The 25,915-nt window shown below is 34.1% G+C and overlaps 1 protein-coding gene across 3 annotated transcripts in view; it reads left to right on the top strand.

The window, feature by feature from the left end:
- Nucleotides 1–210: 210 nt before the first annotated feature.
- CCC1 (cation-chloride co-transporter 1) overlaps nt 211–25,915 on the top strand; it is a 66,439-nt gene continuing 40,734 nt past the window's right edge. Inside the window, exons 1-5 of one of the 3 annotated variants that reach the window (XM_086420185.1) lie at nt 211–555; nt 4,285–4,434; nt 4,675–4,753; nt 11,599–11,690; nt 15,107–15,221. In XM_086420185.1, the coding sequence (XP_086276311.1) occupies nt 389–555; nt 4,285–4,434; nt 4,675–4,753; nt 11,599–11,690; nt 15,107–15,221 (603 nt within the window). In that variant the 5' untranslated portion in view covers nt 211–388. Of the gene's footprint in view, nt 556–4,284; nt 4,435–4,674; nt 4,754–11,598; nt 11,691–15,106; nt 15,222–25,915 lie in introns of those variants that run through there. The other 2 variants (XM_086420184.1, XM_086420186.1) reach the window with 2 other exon arrangements.

The raw sequence follows: 25,915 nt of genomic DNA, 5'->3' as shown, positions 1-25,915 counted from the left end.
ATTTTTTTTTATTTTTTAATAGGAATCATTTCTGAATTTTTTGAGAAATTTTCAGATTTTTTAAATAGTTAAAAATCATTGTCTCAATGTTCTAACGAGACGAGACATATTATCCGAATCAACTCGGTATTAGAGCTGACCGAGACGAGAAGCGATACCGAGTTGAAAAACCATGTTCAGCGAGGGAGCGAGACGCCAAGACCAGTCGAATTACCGAGTTTTAAAAATCCTGACATTTTAACTTTTTGAGATCCTCGGAGAGATATGTGACATCGACTTTTTCGATCCTCTTATACTAAGATACGTCTGAAATCTGAATCTTTTCTTTTTCTTCTTCTCTCTCTAATCTTCTCTTCTTCGTTAATTATCTTTATCTCTTCAGTTAAAAATGGAGGATAGAAAGATTGAAACCCAGGACGAGGAACTCCACTCGTATGGTGGACGAGAACAATACAGACCAGTCGTTCCTCATGATCGAGCTGTTCTTCAGATGTCTTCAATGGAGCCTGGATCGTCTTCTTCCCTTCAAGTCCCCGATTTCAACACTTCCTTGAAGTAAGCTCCAATACTCTTCTTCTTATTTTCTTCAAAATTTGAACAAGAATTTTTCAATTTGTGGAGTTTCAATTCTCAATGAATTGGATCACAAAATTTCCCTTTTAATTATGTCCTCCAACGATTTTACTTTATCGTGCTGTGAATTTGTGTATAGGTTTTGATATTTCTGTTTAAAAATTTCTCCTCTTTTAATTAGTTTGATTTTCATAGAAACAAGAACATAGATTATTCAACAAGTAAACTCCTCCAATGGCCAAACTCTTGACCACTTCACAATCATCGAAAGTTGACGGCACCTGGCACACTATCAATTGCAAGATATTGGTCTCGTCACATTACGTCTTTCCTTCAACATCTGCCTCAAGAATTTAGAATCTTGACTCAATCTAAGAACATGAAAAATAAAATCCCCCATTTTTTTCGAATGAAAGAGGCAATGTGAGATTTATTTATGAGAAAAGTGTATTTAAGAAAAATCTAATAATTTTTTTTTTTCTTTTGATGGGTAAGAAAAATTTAGTAAGAAAAGAGGAGATCGATTGGACCTACCACAATAGCTCAATGCAGGGAAAAAATTACAAACAAATCAAGTCCAATTATGGTTATAGACAAACCCAATCCCATCCAAAGAATAATCTTTGAAGAAAACCCTTGAGATGTTCTTAAAAGCCTTGCAACAAAAAAATCAAATCATAAATGTCTAAAATAACTTCTTGAATAGAGCGACCCTTCCCTTTGAAGAAACGGTTATTCCTTTCATTCCAAATCCCCAACCCATGACAAAGGAGATCAGTCTCCACAAAATCCTTTCTCTAGAAACAAATGCATTGGTATGCCAACTTAGAGAAACACATTTCACAGATGCAAGAACGATGAAAGCACCGAGAAATATGCAAAAGGGGGTAGGAAGTGAGATCACACCTCACACAACTTTTTTTTTTTTGATACGTACCTCACATACAAAACTACCATGGATAAGCAAATAGTTCGCATATTCACCCCTTGCTTTGCATAAATAGTAGACATCGGCCATGATGAAACCTATAGATATGATATGATTAGTGGTGAGAATCTTTTCCAAAAAGTTTACTATTTAGAGAATGCAACCTTGGAAGGAACTATAGGATCCCAACTACAAAGACTAGAAGGATCAAGGAAGAAACTAGCTCAAGGGAACAAAAATGATTTAATAGATAATTTTCCATCCCGATCACAAGCTCATAACGGACAATCCTTAACATCGGAAGACAAGGGGGGAAAACAAGATTGCTGAGTTTAGGAATCGCTTGAATCCCCCCAATCATGAATATTTTTCCTAAAGTCAAAATGGTACGACACTTCCTCCCAATTGATAAATAAAGAATGGGATTGCACCTCATACAAATGCTTCAATATGAGATGACAGGCGCCGCTCTAAGGTCAGAATCATCCAAGCTAACCAGCTTTACTTTCACGATTGGCTAGGTAGACCACATGTTTGCATTACATGCCAAAACGCTACATGCATTTGACCATAGAATTATCAAGTACTCAAAGGTTACTTATGCACAAGACACCCGACATACTCGAATCCTTGATATACCACTTTCTTTTTTTCCCACACCCTTTTAAACTTCACGATCCGAATCCCCAAAATACAATGCACCATACTCGATTCCACATGGGCAAAAGACAGATAAAATCTGGGTATGGTTGTCCACTCAGTTTCTCAAACAAATATAAGTTTGGAACAAATATCAATGTTTGAGAGAGATGGCTTGGGTTTCCAAATACATCATGGGTAGTGAATTTTGTGCTACTTTTCTATGGAAAAGTGTATATGAAATCCTAGATATGAAAGTTTAATTTATAGGGAAAAAATTCGAAGCTTTAAAAAAATAAAACACTGTTGACCGACTAATCGCACATAAGTAGTCGATTGATCGGTTTGCACTTCTTATTGATCGATTAGACAACTAATTTCGATTGATCAGTTTGAAACTTCGATTGATCGAATATATATAGTTGATCGATTGGAATCTGTAAAAAATCGAATTTTTTATTTTTTGAAAATAAAACAATTTATTAAACTTCTAAGTGTTAATTCATTTCTAATCTCCTATGATTGGTCTCTAGGTTACTTACTATCCTAATCATGGAATTGAATGGTTTGAATTCCTCGAGCAATGTGCTTGAACCTTCAACTTTGATCTTCACCAAATTAGACGACTAGACAATGACTCATTAAGGCTTAAAATGGGACGAATTTTATCTGAAATCCGAGTTCATCGAATCCGAATTTAGTAGGTTTGGTTCCATCAAGTATATCCGAATTAAAAATATGGTTCAGATATGGGTTGATGTCCCTTGATCCGAGTCAGATCCGGATTGGATATGGATCCATTCCTATATCTGCAAAGATCTGAATGATACATTACTTTGCAAGTTATATTTTTTTATATTTTTCAAGTTATCTTCCATCAACAAACAATAGTTGGGTGTAGTGGTCAAGACCTTTCTTCAAAATAAAGAGGTCTTGAGTTCAAGTCACCATTTGACTACATTTTAACAATTTTATTTGAAATAACTTTGAATGGTTTGACATTATTCGACCCGAATCAATTAATTCGATCAATCGGACTTGGATATGGATTTGATGAAAGTAAAATGGTTCAGATATGGTTTAGCTATTAGGATCCGGATATGAATTCGAATAAAAAATTTGGATATGGATATGGACATACTTATATCTGGACCGTATCCGACCCATTTTAAGCTCTATGACCCATGTTTTGGAAACAGAACAATGCCAACAAATAATTTCCTAACACAATTCACACATGATCCTAAATAACTGATTATGATGAATCGCATTAGCCATGCACATATGATCAACTTCAGTGGCAGACACTTTCAACTCTACCATTCACATCTCATCAATCTTGATTGGTCAAGTACATGTCTTAGATCCCTAATGACCTTTGATTACACCTGACATCTTTTGATTGGCCCCAAGGCATGATTGTTGCGGAGATACTTGCACTCAACTGATAATGATGCATGTCCTTGACCTCAAACAATGTTAAAGCCATCATGCACATTTGATTGGATGAATGTTTCACTATATGCATCAGAGATATCTACCGTTTTTCATGTAATGCAAGGGATTAGATGTAGATATTTCACTAATAATGATTGTTTTTTTTTTTGGGTAAATACTCAACTGATAATGATGCATGTCCCATATCTCAAACACAACATTAAAACCATCATGCACATTTAATCCATTTTATTGTTTCTCTTTCGAAACTTCCAAAAAGTTCAAAGGGTAATAATCTACACCAAAATACGGACGAAAGCTTTTAAAGGGCTGGGTGACCATGCTTGGATTAACTGTAATAATCCTTTATTTACGACCCATTCGATGTAGAAGAGAGTGAATAAGTGCATCCAAATCTTTGGTAATTGGTATGACTTAGCAGCATTAAAATATATGCCATTGCCTTTACAATGCAAGCATACCCTGATCTTACACTAGCTAATTAAGTGGTTAACCTTACGAAACTTATCAAGTGATTTCAAGCATAGGAAAAAAGCTACCTTTAGACATGTAAAGTTTAGCAAATGCGTATGCCCGTTGTAACTTATAATCCATTGATATAATTAGATGTATGCATGTATTGAACCATCTTGTTTGGAAGTTCTCTTCGCTTGTATTGAGAAAATACTATTCTTGTGCTATGGCAGGAAAATTAAAGTAGACCCTCAATCAGATTTGGAGTCCGATATAGGAGAAGGGTCATCTCCTTCTCACCCAGGTTTCAATGGGTCGCGGAAGGAATCCAAATTGGAATTGTTTGGTTTTGATTCTCTTGTCAATATTCTTGGTCTTAAGAGGTAACTGATTCAATTCCCTTTCTCATGTTTATGTGGCTTCTGATGTTGCGTCCTGCCCTCAAGCACGCTTACCAGTTTCTTTGTTAGCTTAGTCAAGTGACAAATGTGCTTTTTTGCTTTCTATGATTAAGTTGTAAGAATCTACTTATGCATACAACAAAATCTATTTGTACATGCGAAGTTGTTTAACAATGGTGGGATTGAGTCACCATTATATCCTAATTCGATGTACTATTCCAGTATGACAGGAGAACAGATTCCAGCACCTTCTAGTCCCAGAGATGGGGAAGATGTTCCCATCACCCTTGGACGGATTAAGGTACATTAATTTTTTTTATCATGTTACAATTACAATATAGCATCATGATATCGCCTCATTTCTACTGTGTTGCAAAACTGGGCTCCATAGAAATATTTAAACTGAAAGTATAAACTCATGGATTAGTATGAACTCCTTGTAGTGTCTTAAAGTTCCAATCTCTTTTGACAATTCTTTATCTAGGCCGTCTTTTGTTTTATGTGGTTTCAAGAGTTTTTGAATGTGTTTGTGTTGCTAATATCTTTAGTCCTACGCGCACTAAACTTGACCCTAAGGCTTTGAAGTGTGTTTCTTTGCTACTCTAGTTTTCAAAAGGGCTATAAGTATTATCATTTGTCTATCCGTTGTTGGTTTGTCACCATGGGTATCACATTCGTTGAGGATCAACATTATTTCTCTAGTTCTAATCGGCATCTTATTTAGGGGGAGTGGTTTCTTCCATCCACTAATCATGAGTCTCTTCTAGAGTCGTCTTCTTCAGTTTCACTCCTTTTGCCCCACTATTCTAGACTCTATTGTGGAGATTGTGCAATCAATTATTTGTTGGTGCCTAACTTATTTGGACGTATCTACACCACGAAGGGAAAACAAACCATATTTGATACACCATGGCGCACCCTCGAGGAGCTAAGCCATGTCTCCATAAGTACTACACCCCCAGTATCTACAACTCCCAATGGCAATGCCCCTATTGCTCATTGTAAAGGTAAATGTACTTGTATAGTTTGTTTATGTCTTATCGTTCCCTTGTAGCTACTATGTCTTTTATTTCCATCACCTTTAGCGTGAAAGAAACTCTCTCCAATACCAAGTGGAAACAGACTATGAACGAGGGAATGAGAGCATTAGACAAGAACAATACTTGGGATTTGGTACCATTATCACATGAGAAGAAATATGTTGGTTGCAAATGTGTCTTTACAGTGAAGTAAGTCAGATGACTTGATTGGCAGTACAAGGCTAGGTTGGTTGCAAAAGACTATACACAGACTTTGACATAGACTATCAAGACACCTTTACCCTAGTCTTGAAGATGTATACAATTTGTGTTCTCCTTTATTTGGCTGCAAATTTCTTCTGGGAGCTTCATCAACTAAATGTGAAAAATGCTTTCTTGCATGGTGATTTGCAGGAATAAGTATATATAGATACTCCTTTGGAGTTTGATTTCCCAATACTAGTGGGAAAGTGTGTAGGTTAAAGAAGTCCTTATATGTTCTTAAACAATCGTCGCAAATATGGTTTGAGCAATTTCGATCTGTTATGCAGGATGTGGGCTACGAACAAATATCAAATTGGTCATACATTATTTGTATAACACATTGGAGATCGGACTACAGTTCTCATTATATACGTTGATGGTATTGTCATTATAGGGAATTTGTAATGCGGAACGCAATTGATGATGAGAATTACTACAATCTTATTTCGCCAATGGTGAAATCTTCCCAGTCAAGGAGCATTGATGGGGACATCAAATATTGAAGAGTAGATTTTAATTTTTATTTAGTTTTCTTTTTTAGGATTTTAATTTTATGTTTTTTGAATTTATTTTGATGTTTTATTAGCATATGATGTTAGTATAGATGTTAGGGGGCAATTTGGTAACTTTATATTGATTTTTTAATGAGTTTTTATAAATTGAAAATTCAAGGGAAATAAAGTTACGAGATTGGGACATAGATGGTATTTCTGCTTTTGTTTTATTTAAGTTGTTTAAGTTTATTTACAACCATTGGTTCTCCTTATTTTAGTTGGATGATTGAGATTAGATTTAGGGTTTAGAGAACATTATAAATACTTGCTTCTTGTTGTAATTTTCTTTAATGATGAATAAATTAAGATTAGAGATTTGATATTCTCATTAATGGTTTGGTTTGATGCCATTTTGGAGTGAGTACAATATAACATTATTTTCTTCTAATCTTTATTTTTTCTTTTCTATTCTTTTATTTTCTTGATTCTTGATTCTTGAAATCCCTTTCTTGATTATTGATTATTGATTATTGATTATTGATTCTTGAATCCTTTATCTTTTCTCTTAACCTTTAACCATTCTTTAACCCTTTTCATCTATTCTATTGAAATTGCCGTAATTGTGAGAAAAATATATATTTTACTTTCGGGTTTACCTATCTTAATCCAAATCGTAAATCCAATCTCAAATCTATCCTATACCCAAATACCCTCAACCTTGTAATTTCAAAATGTTTTAATTGGAAATGTTTAACAATTGTTGCTCAAATCGTTAATCTTTACCCAAAATCCTAAACAAAATTCCATTTTCTTATTTTTTCTCATCGTCCTGCATCAGATTTGGCATTAGAGCCTAGGTCCAGGTAACACAAATTTGTAGATTGCGTTGATGGGAGATTTACTCAACAAAGATATTCTTAGAGGAGTTGAAATATATGTTGTCAAAATTACGTTGAACGTGCCAGTTTCAAGCATATTTTTAGATTGTTTGTGACCGTATTATAAAGGAAATGAAAAGCACAGGCAATTACATGATACATGGTATGAAAAATGCAGACAACAAAACTTGTGTTTGAAGTGCAATCATTTTGGACACTTTAAATTAGAGTGCTCGACAGGGATAATGAAGCAAATGTGACGAAAGTCCATCCTTCTAAACTCAAGGCGAGTAATGAAGAAATCTATGAACTTGATCTAAGTGATAGTGAGATTGAGGAGTGTGAGGCATCATTATTGGATCTTGAAGAAGATCATGAAGTAGAAATTACGTCAAAAGAGCCTAAAGAAATTTTTTTGGAGATATTTACAAGTTTTGTTCATGATTTAATTGTTCCATCACTACCTCAAACCGACCTAATTATCTTAGACGGGTATAATGGAGACTTTGCCAAGATAGAAGATCGCGATTTGAAGTTAATAGCTCAACACAAGTTCAAGACACGATGACGAATCTTCTCCAAAAGGGATGAATCACAAATTGTCATGATTATTCTCAAGCATTTAAAAACTCGATGACGAGTTTTCTTTAACAGAGGAGAATAATGCGGAATGCAACTGATGATGAGAATTACTACAATTTTATTTCGCCAATGAAAAAATCTTCCCAGTCGAGGAAAATTGACGGGAACATCAAATATGAAAGAGTAGATATTAATTTTTATTTAATTTTCTATTTTAAGACTTTAATTTTATGTTTTTTGAGCTTATTTTGATGTTTTATTAGCCTATGATGTTAGTATAGGTGTTAGGGGGTAATTTGGTAACTTTATATTGATTTTTTAATAAGTTTTCATAGGTTGAAAATTCAAGGGAAATAAAGATAGGGGATTGGGACATAGATGGTATTTCTGTTTTTATTTTATTTAAGTTGTTTTAAGTTTATTTACAACCATTGAATCTCCTTATTTTAGTTGGATGGTTGAGATTAGGGTTTAGAAAACATTATAAATACTTGCTTCTTGTTGTAATTTTCTTCAATGATGAATAAAATTGAGATTAGAACTTTGATATTCCCATCAATGGTGTTGTGTGAGGTCGTTTTGAAGTGAGTCCAATATAACATTATTTTCTTCTAATCTTTATTTTTTCTTTTCTATTATTTTATTTTCTTGATTTTTGATTCTTGAAACCACTTTCTTGATTTTTGATTCTTGAATTCTTTATCCTTTCTCTTAACTTTTAACCATTCTTTAACCTTTTTCATCTATTCTATTGAAATTGTCGTAATTGCGAGAAAGAAAAAATATTTTACTTTTGGGTTTACTTATCCTAACCGAAATCGTAAACCCAATCTTAAATCTAATTTATACCCAAATACCCTAAATCTTCCCTTAATCCAAATACCCTCAACCTTGTTATTTCAAAATGTTTTAATTGTCGCTCAAAATCTTAATCTTTACCCAAAATCCTAAACCAAATTCCATTTTCTTATCTCCCCTTATCGTCCTGCATCAATTTTCCTATCAAGATCCAAAATTTGAAGAATCTTTGAAGTTAAAGACCTTGAACTTTTGAAATAATTTTTGGGTATTGAGGTTGTTCGATCTAAGACAAACATTTTTATCTCCTAATAGAAGTTTGTGTTGGATTTACTCCAAAAAGCTGGAAAACTTGAAGTCAAACTAATTGACACTCCAATCGAGCTACATCACTGATTGAGAGAGAGAGTGATGGCGAAGCTTTGGAGGATATTGGTCATTACCTTAGCAAACTGATATTCTTAACTTATGAGACCAAACATTGCCTATACGGTGAGTGTTGTCAATTAGTTCATGCATGGTCCTCGTATGACTCATCTTGATGTAGTCATATGCATCCCTCGATATCTAAAAGGGTCCCTAGGGAAGGGTCTACTATTCTGGTTGTATGGCCACATGAGAGTGGAGGCATGGATAGATGTTGATTGGGCAGGTTATATTATTGATTGTTGCTTGACTTGTGGGTATTGCATTATGGTGGGTGACAATTTCATAACTTGGCAAGCAAAAAACAGGCCATGGTTGCTTGCTCAAATGCAAAAGTTGAGTTTTGGACAATGGCCCTTGGCATATGGGAGTTGCTTTGGTTATGATTGTTACTTCGTGAAGTAGGATGCTCACTCCTCAGCCTTTCCAATTGTATTGTGAGAACAAGGCTGCCATTAACATAACTCATAATCTAGTTCAGCACGATCGTACTAAGCATGTTGAAGTAGATCGTTATTTCATTGAAGAGAAGGTTACCTCTAGTGAAATATACACTATAGTATGTCTTCACTAAAGTCTTGGGTCATGTTAATTTTGATCATCTTATTAGCAAGTTATGCATGTGTGATTTCTTTGCACAAACTTGAGGGGGAGTGTTATCATATATGATGTGATTTTTATGTTTAAGTTGATGTCCTTTTTCATCTTTTCCTTTGTTTATATCCCTAATATAAATAGAAATGCAAGAAATAAAGGGAGTACTTATTTGGCAAAATTTTTCTTCTCTTCCCTTTCCTCTCTCTTCCTAAACCATAATAACAAAAAAACGATGTTTGTTTTTGGAAAAGAAACGTGACTTTTTGAAAAAGTAACATTTTTTTTTGTTTTAAACGCATTTTTTACGGTTTAAACAAGTTTTTTTTTCACCTTTAAAAAAAAACCCTAAACTAAACACTTTCTTTTTTTAGTTTGGGATTTGATACATAATAGAATTTGATGATTTATAAATGTAGAAAAATGGGATTTGATGATAATATATATTAATGTTTTGGTTTTTCATGTTTTCAATAATGTATTATTTTTTTTATTTTTTATTTTTTTGGCATCATAACTTGTGTAATTATGTTTGAGAACATCTTATGTTGGAAACATAGAATAAATTAAAATAAACGGCTTATATATTATTATACATTTTTCATAATTTTTAATATATTTTGTTATCTTTTATGTTTCATTTTTTTTTCACGGTTCTTCCTCGTTTTTTCCGAAGTTTTCCCTTGCCATTTTGAACCCATACTCTGACTTTGTGATTATGCTCTAAACCTTATATCAATTTTGTTCATGGTATACACCCAACAAGATCAAACAAATCTAGGAAATGATTTCATACTTTTTACACAAACTTGCAATGAATAAGTATGTGACTTGTTGACATATTATTAGGACTTGAATGTGAAAGTCGAACTGAAAACTTCATTTTATAAAACAATCGTGATGGCTAATTTTCTACTTTCTTTTTTTTACAATAATAATATCGTAATAGTAAACAAATATATAGATGCTTACAAAAAATGCTTTCCAGGAAAAAAAACAATAAAGAAACAGAATGTTCGGTTCCTAGCAAATACAATATTTGTTGGTTGGATCTCCCGGAATAACACAATTCCGGTTGTAATACTATCAATACAGTTTCGTTGTGTTGAGTGTTGTGTTATCCGCCTCTGTTTCTGGGTGTCACGTGCTCATGTATCATGCCTCAGTTCGACCCTTGACCTTCTTATATACATAGTTGTGTCTTCTCTTAACACCAATTGGTTTTAGGTAGAGTGGCTTGCAACATGGTATTAAAGCGCTAGGTTTGTATAAGTCACGGGTTCGAATCTCCTTGAAGGAATTTTTCACCCTTATGGATGAGGAGAGTGTTGAGTGTTGTGTTATCCTTGGTTTAAAGTTTCATTTCGTTTTGTAATGTTTCGTGCGAAACATTTCGGAATTTCAGTTTGCCGAGACGAAACAACCTTTCAAAAAAAAAAAAACAAAGTTTCGATAGTTTTCTTCTGATTTTTCTTGATCTTCAAGAGAGATCTGGGGGAGAGAGAGAGAGAGAGGTACCTGGCCGGATGCATGCCAATGTTGGAGGTTTCTTCCTTGTTCTTCTTCTACTTCCCTCTTCCTCTTCTTCTTCTTCTTCTCCTAGTTTTGGTTTTCTGGGTTTTCTTTTTCATCTAAAAAATTCGAAACTTTCTTGTTTTTATTGAATGTCACGCCCTTGACCTTGGTCTTCTCTAAAAGACTTGGTTATTAGATGATATCCTCTTATTTTTCGTAAATATTTGAGATAACCTTGTGTTTCAAACTGATGATATACCCCTTGACCATAGTCTCATTTGAAAGATTTTTTTGTAAAATATTAATACAATGTATCGAATGTTTGGGGATTGTTTCGATTTTTGAAAAAAATCAAAACACTAGATCGATACGAGATTTTAAACCATGGTGTTATCTACCTCCGCTCCTGGGTGTTACCTGCTCACGTATCAAGCCCCAGTTGGACCCGTGATTCTCTTATGTACATAGTTGTGCTTTCTCTTAACACCAATTGGGTTTAGGTAGAGTGGTTTGTAACACGTTGCATGTTAGAAAAGTTACTGTGCTTTTGATGGATGGATTTGTTTTATTTTGCAGCCTACCGGTGTTAAACTGGGGACAATGATGGGTGTATTTGTTCCATGCTTGCAAAACATAATGGGTATTATTTACTTCATCCGATTTTCTTGGTAAGTAACCTTTCTTATTAGTTTTTTTATGAGTAGGTGGATGACGTCTTTCCTTTTGTTTATTCTTTGTATTGATGCCTTGAAATGTACACACATATATCATATTTATTTATTTCTTGCATCTGTAACTTTATATTTTTGGAATTGAGAAGAATTATTTTGATTGCTAGAGCTCTTGTTGAAGAAATTTAAATTCTTAGCGAAATATTACTAAAGACTTTTTGAAATATTTTTCTTTGGTCTGCTATTAATAAAAATTTATTGTATTTTTTTTTCTCTTTTTCTGATTATGAAAATTTAGATCACAAGTTCAATTCCATCAACAATTGATCGTAAGAGATGCTTGACTTGAGCAAAAAGAGGACACATTTCGTGATTAATGCTGCTTTTCCGCTAAGTCTTCTATCCAAATCTCCATTGCCACTTGCTTGAAAGGCCTCTATTTGTCACCATCAACATTTTCAAATCTCTTCCCCCAGATCTTTTTAGTCTTGGCACCAAGTTACATTTGACTAAGTGGAACCATATTTTTAAACCTTTCCCACTCCTACTAGAATCTGTCCAATTCTTCCTTTAGTGCTTGGCTATAGATGTTGACACTAAGAATAGGAACATAATAAATAGGGAGGCTTTTAGCATACTTCTAGTCAAAATTATCCCACTCCCAAAAGAGAGAAACTTTCTTCCAGCACGTCAACTTCCTTTCCATCCTCTCAATCACTGGATCCTAAATGACCCTTATAATGGAGTAAACGCTCACCCGAAAGAAAAAAAAAAAAAAAAATACTATAATGCTGTATTGCCTAGGCAGCAACCCAAACATCTGGCACACTCTTCAAAGTGACCATCGTCCCCTTCCCCTAATCTGATAAGAGCACACATCTTAAAGTTGATACAAAACCATAAAGCGGCTTCAAAGCATCTTAAAATCTCCCTTAAGCTTATAGCCTACCTTTTGGAAGCTTCCAAGAAGATAAGTGTGTCATCAACAAACTGAAGATGGCATGTAACTGACCCTCCTGTCAGAACTTTGAATCTCGAAATAAGACCCAGGCTTTCTATTTTGTGAAGAAGCTATCTTAGTGCATCTTCTGCAATGATAAAAAGCAAATGGGAGAAAGGCTCACCTTGCCAAATACCTGAAGAGGTTCCTAAATAGTCATTTATCCCAATTTTCAAAATAGAAAAAAGTGATGCACCCTAAAATCCTCTGTCTCCACTTCAAAGCGAAGCCCATCAGACCCAACATATTTCAAGGAAGCATGTTCATATGTTTTTTCTACTTAGACACCGCTCTGTCCTTCCTCCCTATCCCTTGGAATCTTTGCATTCACTGGTATCTATGCATTGGAAAATGAGATTCCCATCCAACATCCAAGATACGTCTACCGACCCTTGATAAGCTCCCCCCTCCTTATCAATTAATGGTCTAAACTGAGTAGTAACCAATTTAAACGGTTTGAAATTCCTAAGCTCCTCCACTCCTTCGATCTGTGGAATTCATGTATCATCTAATAAAAGTGGCATTCGAACCTATGTTCCATTATCCCTTTCATGGACTTCGTCAACACGTTCATGAGATTATCCTTTAAAGTACCCCAAGAGGCCTTAAAGAAGGCCATGGGGGTTTTGTCTCCCTCAAGAGACTTTAGAGCCTTAAAGAAGGCCATAGGGGCTTTGTCTCCCTCAAGAGACTTTAGGGAAGCCAAGACTTTTGGATACTTCTTTAAAGAAGACGATAGAGAAGCCAAGAAACATTCTAAAGTCTACATTTTGATATAACCAATTCATTAATATATGGGTTTACATGGCTCATTGAATCTCCTGCCCTAGATAATCTTTATTAATGAAAAAAAATGCTGGTGTGGCGTTAACCAAAGTTGGTGTGGAAATAGCAACTCTCTTTAAAATCCTTGGGAAATTGCCCTTCTGTGCCTTGCTCAGTTATAAGTTTCAAGTTTCTTAATTTTGTTGAATGGATAATTGGATATACTTCACACTTCAAGAAAGGCACCACGCATTCAACCCCCCCACCTCCTCTCCCCCGACGCGCCCCCCCCCCCCCCCCCCCAACCCATAAAAAAAAAGGTTCTAGAGATTAAAAAAAACCACATGAATATTTGAACAAAAAACCTTCAACACTAAGCTCGATGTTGAGTTTAGTCCCACATCGGACACTCATTTTGGTATTTATTACAATTAGTTTGGAAATGAAAATATTTTGATCATAGTATTAATTAATACAATTTTTAGGGATAGTGGTGGAAATATTATGGAAATGATGGGAACATTGAGGAGCTTTTCATTAAAAATGTAGGAAATGATAAGCAATACATGAAAACACACGTCATCAAATTACACTAAACAACAATAAGGATTGTGGAATTTAGATTCATGTTGGTGCAGGAATGTGAGAGCTTAACAGACAAAAACAACTATAGTGCCCATGGAAATGATAATAATCATGTCACATTGCCTATGTTTACCTTAATATGTACAACATTTTCTTAGATGAACATAATTTTAAGTATTGAATTCATGCATTATAATAATTTTGTTTTGAAATATGTATGAATAAATTTCTAACATCTGCCAAATAGAAATGAAAGATTGCTTGTGCGTTCTTGTATGTACGTGCAAGGTTTAAAATATTGTCTTCAGGTCATATTTCAATTAGGGGAAAAAACAAGGTCGCCTTGATTCTAGCATTCAGACATTCTGAAACATTCAATGTTGCATTTCAATGTCTGACGAAACCAAAATGTTGTGCCAAAAGTTCTGAAATTGAAAGAGATTTGATCTGTTTATGTACATATTAGTATGCTTATAATACATCAAATATAAGATGGTATTTAGATATGTGAGACTAAGTAAGGAATATCATTTGTATTTTGCAAGTCCTCTCTACAAGCAATTTATAATTTTTTCTATTTTTTTTCCAAATTTTATCAATAGTTTAGGATTACTATTTTGAAATAAATACCTTTTGGCAAATTTACTATTTAACAAAATATTTCCTATGAAATCTTGCAATTTTATACTTGAAGTTGATTATTTCGGTTGAAATTTATTGTTCACCAAAATATTTTATGAAATAAACAAAGGTTTCCTCAGAAATATTTATAAAACTAGAAATATTTTGGTAAATTTTTGGAAAATACATTGAGCATAACACCATAGTTCCTACCCAACTTGTATGTGTATACGATCTAGATTCTTCATTTTTATTATGTCAAATCCAAATGTTTAAGGATTACTCAAAAACGGATTTTAATCAAAGGCATGTAAAATAACCCACATTATCCATGGAGGTAAGTTTATTTTAAATTACTTTTATCAGCCATTTTAGTTTAGTGTTAAAATGACTATTTTAAATGCTTGACAGTGTTTAGCAATGGTGAATTTTGTTTGTTTAGGATTATTGGGATGGCAGGCATAGGTGAATCATTGCTTTTGGTCTTTTTATGTGGCTTGTGCACTTTCTTGACTGGGATATCATTGAGTGCGATTGCTACTAATGGTGCAATGAAGGTATAATAAACATTAGTTGTACACCAGTTGGCACATTGCGTTTCTTAATTCCATCCCCTTTCATGTTATTGATGTTAAAGTTTCAATTAAGACTAAAGAAAAGTAACTCAATAGTCCCATATAGGGTTTTATTGCTAAAAGCCCCTTAATTTTTGGGCAGTAGCTTAACAATCCAATTAGTGAGGTTTTTTCAACTAAATAGCCCCTCACCTTATGTAAAAATTTGAAATACCCAAAATATCCTCTTAACTAAAGGTCCCCTCTCACATGACCATTTTTCTAACCAAACCCGAGATTTCCAATGACTATTGCAGTAACAACCTAACTATTTTTATCAATGAACGAATGTTGAAAGGAAAACGATGTTGAAGCACAATGTTTGAAGAAAAGTTAAATTATTTATCATAAATTTTTTTTCCGAAAAACAAGATCTCATTTTAATTGTGAAAAAACCAGCGGTGGATTCACTTTTTTTTTTTTTTTTCTTCTAAAAAACATTGGAACACAATTTTTGAAAGCAAGGAATTCTCTGCTTGAAGCAAAGAATGTAGTAAATTTATTGCTTTGAAAAAAATCAAAATAGTGACTTTATTGCTACGAAACAAATAAAGCAGTGAATTCACCACTTGGGAGAAGCAAGTGGCATATTTGTTACTTTTTTTGCTACTTTCAAAAGCATTGGATTTGTTGCTATCAGACAAAGCACATCTGTAGGCTGGTATAATATCTTTTTGGGAGTTAGTGCACACCCTTAAGATTGGAATAGATAATAGGGTCTGCTTTTGGGAGGATTGGTGGTGTGGTGAGTGTCTGCTCAGACCAATTTCCTGATCTTTTAGATTAATCATTGAAGAAAGAGTAATCTGTCTCATTCTTTCTTTGAAGGGAAAGGTGAGTGATGTTTTAAGATTTCGGTATTAGAAGAGCCTTTAATGATTGGGAGTTGGAAAGCTTGGAAAGGTTAATAGATTATATAGAGCCTATCGCGATTAATACTAATGTTGAGGATAGCTGAGTTTGGGAAGGTGCTAAGAATGGTCGATTCACAATGAGTTCTTTGTACCATATAGGGGTGTTGATTACGGATACATGATTCCCTCATACATATATTTGGAATCGAAAGGTTCCCTCTTAGACCTCTTTTTATTTGGTCGGCTGCTTTAGGAAAATCTTGACCATGGATTAGTTTATAAGAAGGGGCTTCGTGTCTCCCAATTTCTTTGCCATTGTACCGTTGCTTGTGAGGTTCAGTTGCACTATCTATCATTATTTAGAGTGCAAGGTTGTCTTTATCTATTCGTGATCTTTTTGGATCCTGATTATTTTGGGCCAATTCTTTTTCTAAGTCTAAGCGATTGTTATGGGGTTTGATTTCCTTTGTCAGTAGTTGGAGCCTTTGGAAGGAAAGAAGTGGTCACATCTTTGAAGGAAAGGAGCTCTCTTTGCAGGATCTCATTGTTTCATCGGTGGCTTTGTTGTAATTTTGGTGTAACCCTTCAAGGAGTTTCATGGTGTTTTCTTTGAAGATTTTCTTGTTAGATGGGATAGGGCGATGCAATGGGATTTGGAAATTTAGACTAATTTGTGTGAAAACTTCAAGAGATTTGAGAAATTTAGTTGGGAGAGAAAACTCTCTCCCGAATCTATTTCATTCAACTAAAATCTGATTTATAACTACATTCGATGGCCTATTTATTGGTAAAACAGAAACATAACAGCCCAAGTGAAATAACTACATTACCCTTCCATGAACACTTAAAGTAACAAAAGAAAACTAAAGAGAATCTAACAATACTAACTAACTTCAACTACTAACTCACTCCAACAACTAACTATTGCAGGTTGTTAGTTACCGAAATAACAAACAACTAACTAACTAATTAACTAACTTGGACTACATCATTCTCCCATCCTTAAAAGAACTTGATCACGAGTTAGGTGACATAATAGGGCAGCAAATGTAATACATTAAGCACATTAAATGTGTTTAAATGCGGATGAAGCTCCATGGTGGTATTATCGTTGTTCTTCCCACCGGAGTTAATATTAATCTTACTTTTACCTTACTTGTGGGGCAAGTAGGGGATCGAACCCAAGAGAAAGGGGGAGTAGAGTTAAGTTAAGAGGATAAAATTCGAATTAACCAAAAGGAATTAAAATTGTTTTTCTTTGTATTTTTGAACTTATCAAGAAGATTTAAAGTTGCTAGAAAATGAGCCAAAGTAAATGAAGTTAAAAGCAAGTAAACTTATGAAATTAAAACACCATTGGAGGTGGATCTACCTAGAACATGTTTATGAGCAATTCCTAGTCTCTAACCTTTTTATAACTCAATCGTAAGGGCTTGGTGTTAGCTCCTTAGATTGGAAAGTTTAGCAAATGAAAGCAAATGAGGGAACATAAACAAAGTAGAATTCCTTGAACTTCCTACTACCAACTATCTATTTTAAGCATACTTTATCTTGATCTAATCTAAGCATGAAGTATCTATATTAAGAATAAAAGGTGCAAGAAATCTTAAAAAGAACTCTGAGTATTTTAGATAAAAGAAAGGCATGAAACTAGAAACAACACAAGAACTTGCTCTATGCTTTTCCACTCTCCAATGGAGGGGAACTTAGCCTAATGTCATTGCAAGAGAGGGAAGATAAGAGATGAAAGAACTTTTCTTCATTTCATGGAGAAACTTACAAATTCTTCTTCTTCTACTTCTTACAAGATTATTTAGCCAAAAAGAAAACAACTAGAAGATAAAAATACAAAAATATAAGAGAAGAGACTAAGAGTCTTAAATTAAAGGAGTCTTGGATAAGAAAACTAAGAGGGAGGGTTTCTTTAGAGATTGAAGCTCTATTTATAGAGAAAAATGTGTGTAGAAGAGTTCAAAAGTAGCCTCTACTTATCTTTGCACAAAAGACAAAATATGAGAACATGAGTTAAGGATTAGGGCATTCCAAAGTGGGCCCAAATGCTTTTGCCTTGAGATTTTTATTCCAAAATGTTGATTTTTTGCACAAGAAACATACGTAATTAGATTTATCTAGTAAATGAATTTATTTATGTATAATTAAGCCTAATTAACGTGCAACATGGTGTTTCGAGGTTTATCATGATTATTACCTTAATACGGAGAAATAGAGACAAAAATCAAGATAAATATTCGGGAAACGTGCGTATAATTTAGTGTTTCGAGACACTCATCACTCCACCCTTTAAACATTATCATTAATACACTCAAATATCTTGCAAGGTCCCACTTTGCGAGCTCTAAGTTTGGTGTATATGCCATTCGACTACCTATCTTTGCTTAAAACCACCCAAACCAAGTCACTTAGATTGTACATAACTCACTTCTTGTGAAGATCAACAGATTCCTTAAATTTTTTTATTCGAATTGTCAATTTGAAATTTGATTTGTTCATGAAGATCCTTAATAAATGCTACCATATCTTGCTCATAGATTTCATGCATACTCTTCACCATTTCTTCCATATCTTTGCTTGCTTTATCCAAATTCGGTATAGGAACCAAATCTCGTTGATTTCTAGAAAGTCCCAATGCAAAGTCCATGCCAACATCGACTAGTAGAGGCTTAGGAATCGATAATGGTTTGTTAAGTATCATGTTTTGTGCTTGATCCTTTCAAACTTGACAAATTTGACATCTCTCAACATACTTAGTTACATTCCACCACAATTTTTGCCAAAAGTATTTTTTCGCTACTAGGTCCATTGTTTTGTCTTCCCCAAAATGACCAACAAGTTCTCCATAATGAGGCTCCACAATAAATCTTGCTGAAGTGAGCAATCCAAAATACATAGTTGAGGTCCTTTGAAATAGGAATCCATCATTCAATACACAGTCATCACACACCCCAATCTTGCAATTCTTCACAATTGGGCGGAAGTAGGCATTGTCCTCATACACATCCTTGACGCAATCAAGCCCAATAACTTTTGAAGCCAAAGTGTATAAACATGATGCACATTTGGTGGAAATATTTGCAATGTCATTGTTGATAGTAAGAGTGTGATGTAGGACATCTACAATTCTAAGTACTTTCCTAATTCTAGTAGGATTTATTTCTATTTCTATTTCTAGTTCTAGTAGGATTTCTATTTCATCGTTATGTTAGGAATACAATTCCTTGTTCGTTTCTAATTTGTTTTTATTATTTAGGCTATAATTAGAAGTACTTAGAGGTGTCTAATTTGAGTTCTAATAGAATTAGTAAGTTAGTATTATGTTATAGATAGGTTATGAATGTTAATTTTTAGTATTTAGTAGGATTCTAAGTTGTTATGATGGAGTTATCTATATAAAGAGTCTCAAATCTGAAAATTCAATAATCAATAATCAATTCAATAATCTTTTCTCTGTTAATTACTTTTTAGCTTTATGCTTTATTTTCTTTGAAGTTATTGCTTGTTTATCAATTGAATCTATTGATTCAAATTGATTTTGAGTGTTCCATTGAAGACAACCTATCGAATTTATTGATTCACACACTTCTACTACGTCAGAGTGGCCAAAACCTTATGAATGACAAAACTTTCACCTTCATCCGGTTTGTTAATTTCATCAAACACATCATAGGCTTCTTCATCATAAATTGGTTCATCGTCGTAATTCACATGTTCCCCACTTCTTCACCTTCATCCGGTTAAGTAATTTCATCATACGCATGATAGGTAGTAGAAAAGATATTGGTTCTCAACCAATCTTTTTCATTTTCATGCTTGGGAGTAAGAAGAGTCTTCTTCATCATGAGTGTTAGTCCTCTTCTTCATCAAGATCTTCACCAATGTTCTCATTGGAAGGTTGATCATATATGGGTAGCTCTTCATTTGGTTATGATACCACCATTTTATCCAATAAAAGTGCCTTATTGCTAGGATCATTTGCCTTCCTACATACCAAAGACTTGCGTTCAGGCTCACCACATTTATAGCACTTGAAGTTGCCACCTTGGAATTGCTTTCCAGCCCCAAATTGATTTGTATTGGACTGATTAGGTGTAATAGTAATAGACTTTGTTTGCTGTCCAACCTCGGCAGCATCACTCTTACTCATACTCGACGAGTTGCCAACCTGTGCATCAACTTGAAATGGTTGTCCGGCCCTAGAGTTACCTTGGGACTGCTGTCCAGACCTTGGTAGTATCCTACTTTGTTGCTTTTCCACCAACAAAGCTCAATTATAGGCCTTCGAAATAGCTCAAAAATTTTGTAAATTAAGGATATCTTGTATAGAAGGCTTCAAGCCACTAAGATACCTTGCAACCATTTGTTCTTCGATTTCGTTCAAATCAACTCTTGCTACGAATTGATAGAAATTCTCGGTGTATTCAGCCACACTCCGATGCTGTCGAAGATTGTGTTAGGCTTTATGCATGTTTTGCATGTAATTGAAAGGAATAAATTTCTCATTGAGCTTCTTCTTCATCTTGCACCAATCCTTGATTTACTCTTTACCTCTCCAAACTCAACTCACTTGCAATTGTTCCCACCATGCGGAGGTTCTTCCCTTGAGCTTGATGGCAACTAATTTCACCTTCCGCTCCCTCCCTGGAAATCTCATAATGCTCAAAAACTTGTTCAAGAGTATTAAGCCAATAAGAAAATTCTTCTTGATTGAGGTTACCTTGAAATTCTGGTACATTTACCTTGATACTATTCTCCAATAGAAAATTACCATTCGGATATATCCCAAAAGGATTTTCGAATCCGAAAAACCTTGAGTTAGAACTATCATGGTCTCTGGACATAGAACGAGGAGTTTGAGGCCTTTGTGGTTGCTCCATTGGAGGTTGAAGGAAACATTTTAGTTAAAGCCTTAACTTGCCTCCGAAGGTGATCCATCTCATCTTGCGGATTTGGATGTTTTGCTGCCACATTTCCTTTCGGATTAATAGCGCCATTGGTGCGCCCCCAAGCACGCTGATTTCTTCCTCGTGGTTGTCATTTCGAACCACCAAACTTTAACAGATTTGAAAATTTGCAATTTCAACAGATTTGAAAATTCACATTCTTCAACAATCTGAAATTGAAAATAGTTCTGAAAATTTGCAATCTGCAACAGATCTGAAAATTAAAAGATATTTGAAAATCTACGACTTCAACAGATTTAAAAATCTGCGATCTTCAACAGATTTGGAGTTAGAAACAATCTGAAAACTTGCAATATTTAACTGATTTACAATCTGAAATAGATCTTAAAATCTGCAATATTCATGAGATTTGAAATTGAATATAGATTTGAAAAATCTTTAACTTCAATAGATCTGAAATTGGATTGAACTTCTGTACAAATTAGATTGAATTCCTTTGCTCTGATACCAAATGATGGAATAAGATCTGGAAATTTAGACTAATTTTTGTGAAAACTTCAAGAGAAGTTGAGAAGTTAAGTTGGAAGAGGAAACTTTCTCTCGAATCTATTTCATTCAACTAAAAAAAGGATTTACAACTAAATTCGATGGCCTATTTATAGGCAAAACATAAACATAACAGCCCAAGTGAAATGACTACATTACCCTTTCATGAACACTTAAAAGTAATAAAAGGAAACTAAAGAGAAACTAACAATACTAACTAACTTCAACAACTAATGAACTCCAAGAACTAATTATTTCAGGTTGTTACTAACCGAAATAACAACTAGCTAACTAACTTGGACTGCATCATAGGTTGTGTAATCTTGAGATGGGCTAATGTAGTGAAGCTTTGAAGTCGATGTTCCTTATAAAAAAACATCGAATTCACTGCTTATAAACCAATAAAGTGGTGAATTCGCTTCTTTGAAAAATACCAAACAAGGAATAATTTTCATAGCATTGGATGCAAATAAATTTTTTCATTTGAATAGAGTCACTTAGATGCAAAGGCAAAATTATTATTAGAAAAAAATTACTAACTTACAAGCAACCACTTATGTTGTACAAAAGGATTAACAAGTTTGACCGATCCTAAGTCTTCATTGTAGATTCCTCTGAACCTCTTCCAACTACCCTAGGCCTTGCTTTGAATTCTCCATTTCATCCTTTTCTTGTACGAACTTCTTTTATACAAGGGAAAGATGAATGGGAATATGTGAAAGGAGGCACACCTTTTCACCATGCATGAATCTAGTAGGTTGTACATCCTCCTTTAGCTTGAAGGAAAGACCAACTATTCCTATAAAAGGACCTATAAATTCATAATGTGCTAATGGAGATTGCTTATTCTGGTTTCGCATTTCATTCTACCAATATCATATGAGATTTCAACCTTGTGTTGTCCACTTTTACCACCATCATCGACGCAAATATAGAGTGCTTTATTCTGAGCCTCTTTACATATACAATTTGCAGTCATTATTGAGGACACTTCCCAAGATATAAAAAGAATCGAAAAGATGGTTTCTTCTTTCATTGATTGTTGTTTTGAGAGAACTTAGTGGCTTTATTGGTTTCAAAGAGCAATAAATCCACTGTTGGTTTATCACGGTTAAAATGACACCTTTTTTAAAAATGACTGGGCTGTTATCACAATAACGTTGGAAATCTCAAGTATGATTAAACAAATGGTTGTGGAAGAGGCTTTTAGTTTAAAGGGTATCTCAAATCTTTCATAAGGTGAGGGAGCATTTAGTTGAAAAATATCAACTGGATTTTTAAGGTACACCCCAAAATTGGAGGGCATTTATCAAGAAAACCCTATATTAGGGTCTATTAAGTAATTTTATCAAGACAACATCTTGGTATTATAGTTCTAAATGTCAAATTATATTTATGGAAACATTACTTTTGCATGGAGGTTTAACTTAGAAAATGAACTTCTTGTTATTCAAATTGCATATGATACGAAAGTTGGAGATGTCAAGATATATTTTCATTCATTTTGTCAACTCCACTGCTCTTTTTCGGGTATTTTCCTTTAGTCAAGGATATTATGCTCCAACTTCTTTATAATTTTTGTCTATATGAAAAAGGAATTAAATTGAAGAAATTTAGGGAAGTTCAAAGAATTTATGGGGAATTCCGCTAGATTAGTGAGATTTGTTGATTATTAGAAGAATGTAGAAAACACACAGTGAACAAACATTATGTCACAGCAAAAAACACTTGGAGTGACAAATGCAAGATTGCATATAAGCATTCGCACACCAAGTGTTTTGAGTTAAGGATAAAATATGCATCAATAGTCACTCATAATTCTTTTTTTTTTGTGTGTGCTTATTGTGGGTATTCCCAACCCTTTAGGTGAGACTAATCCCAAGCTCACATGCACCGCCCCCTTGGAAAGTCCTACGCAACTGGCTGACCTACCCTTCCTAAGGAGCTTATCAAGGCCCAACTTACCTCTAGGCCAACCCCTTCGGATTATAGTCACTCATTACTCATTGTAACACAAAATTAACCATTTGGTGGAGTAACAAATGCAATATAAATTGTGTATTGATGAAGGCATTTGGTAATTTGGTGAAGTCTATTATAGGTAATGCGAAAGACCTAGGTTCAAAACCTGCATTTTGCCATTTGTCTACCAATAAAAAAATGTGTATTAACGTTCACAGACTAACTCAAGTATTTGAAATGTTGAGGCTCCGTGTAAAAATTTTATAGGTAATTGCTCAAAAATCAAAATTATGTATCAGAGTACACACAAAGGAAGAACAACTTACTTGTGAGTTGAAGAGATCACAAGCTCATGGATCTAGGACCCTCCACCTGATTGCCACTTTGGCAATGGAGCTTGATAAACTATAGTGCAAGTTAAACTTATATAATTTCTTATGCATTTTATTTTTATTGCTAATATTAAATTATATTTCAAAAATAAAAAATATTTGTGCTTATAGTTTAAATTGTAAATGATTATATATACATTTTTGTATGCCTAGTATCATCAATCATGCATTGTTTACCTATTTATTCATAACTTTAAACTAATTATTTTTTTTTTTTTTGAATTTTATTATTTGTATATTCTCAAAATATGGTTTACTTGTTATTAGTCTCATATTTACTATCATGAGGCATGAATTTTGTAGGTCTATGGGATTCCTACTTAGAATTATTTATAAGTTTTGAACATATTTTGTTAAAAATATTAATGTTCAATGATGAAGTTAATATTATAAAACATCAATTAATCCATCATCTTCTTAATCCACACTAATTACCAAGATATAAGGTAGAATACCCTTTAAATGACATTTATATTAATAAGATTTATGGTAATTTAATAATTCTTTTGTAAAATATGTTTGGCTTCAGAAGGTTCATGGTGAGATGTTTACGATCTTATATGCCAAGATATTAATTTTTTGGTTATTTGTAGTTGTATTTTTGATAGCCATGTCAGTACATATGAAACATTATGGATTTTGATTTGCTACCTTGATTTAAAGTTTCATCTTATCTCAGAATGTTTTAGACCCATGACATTCAAGTTTTAGTTAAAGATCTGAGCGAAACATTGAATGTTTTGTCTCAGATTGTTCCGATTGATCAATCTCGATTTTTTATGTTATCATCTCAGAATGTTCCTACCGAATCAATCACCATTTTTCTCTTAACAGAAACATTGCCTTGGGACAAGATTATAAACCTTGTTTGTAACTCTGGTTATCTCACCAAAATTAGGTTTGATCAGATCAAGTATCTTGACCACTTTGTATATTTTTTTCTTTAATAAATTTTCCTTACTTGTCAAAAGATTAATGTGGGAAGGAGAGGAAAAATTGAGTGACTAGTTTTCTATCCCTTTTCCTTGCTTATTCTAATAGTTAATTAATTTATCAATTTGGGTGAGTTCTCTCTTTTTGCCTTAAGCTACACAGTATACAAAATAAAAAGATTTGTACAATGTGATGGGAGCGTATAAATACCATACTTTTATTGGAAATAATCTAGTTATTTCAGTATATTTCAGTACTAGTTGTTTTAGTAATAGCTTTTATTTTTTGTTTCTTATGTGTAAGGGCATTTATGTCTATTAACTCTTTTATTAATATAAATATCTGCCAAGCTCTCAAAAAGAGACTTGACAATTTACTTTCCTCAATACTTCTTGGTATCAGAGCCTTAGATTTTTGTCCCTCCTTGGTTCCCTTCTTCGATTTTCACCCCTTCTCCCTTTTTCTTCTCTCCTTTATTCTCTAGATCTTGAGACATACTAACCTAGAGCAGCTTCGTTAAACGTTCTCCCCTTTGGGGACCTTTTTTTTTTTTTTTCTCCTTTTGTTTCTTATTTCCTTTATCGCATGTTGCGATAGGGATTTGATCACATGTTGCGATAGTTTTCTGCGCTGTGTTTCTTACCCTACGATAGGGTTTCTGCCTTGTATAGGCTTTGTCGGTCGTTTTATGCCCTACGTTAGGGTTTCTCCCCATGATTAGCCTTGGGTTGTACTTTTGGGTTCCTTGAAGACCTGCGACAGCCTCAATAGAGCTTTTGGAGGCTTGCGACAACACTTGGGATGCCTTTGAAGACTTGTGACAGCGACTGTGGAGAGTTGCGACAACCTCAGTAGAGCTTGTGGAGGCTTGTGACAGCACCTGAGGTGCTTTTGAAGACCTACGACAACAACAAGGTTTCTGAGGGCATGCGACATCCCTTGTAGGGACTGTGAAAAGTTGCAGCAGCAATTGTAGTACCATTGAAGGCCTACGACAGCACTTGGGGTGCTTTTGAAGACCTGCGACAGCA

Source organism: Akebia trifoliata, chromosome 13 (genome assembly GCF_017979445.1).
Source record: "Akebia trifoliata isolate Shusen 1 chromosome 13, ASM1797944v1, whole genome shotgun sequence".
Taxonomy (NCBI): Eukaryota; Viridiplantae; Streptophyta; class Magnoliopsida; order Ranunculales; family Lardizabalaceae; genus Akebia; species Akebia trifoliata.
This window is presented reverse-complemented; position numbering and strand designations above follow the sequence as displayed.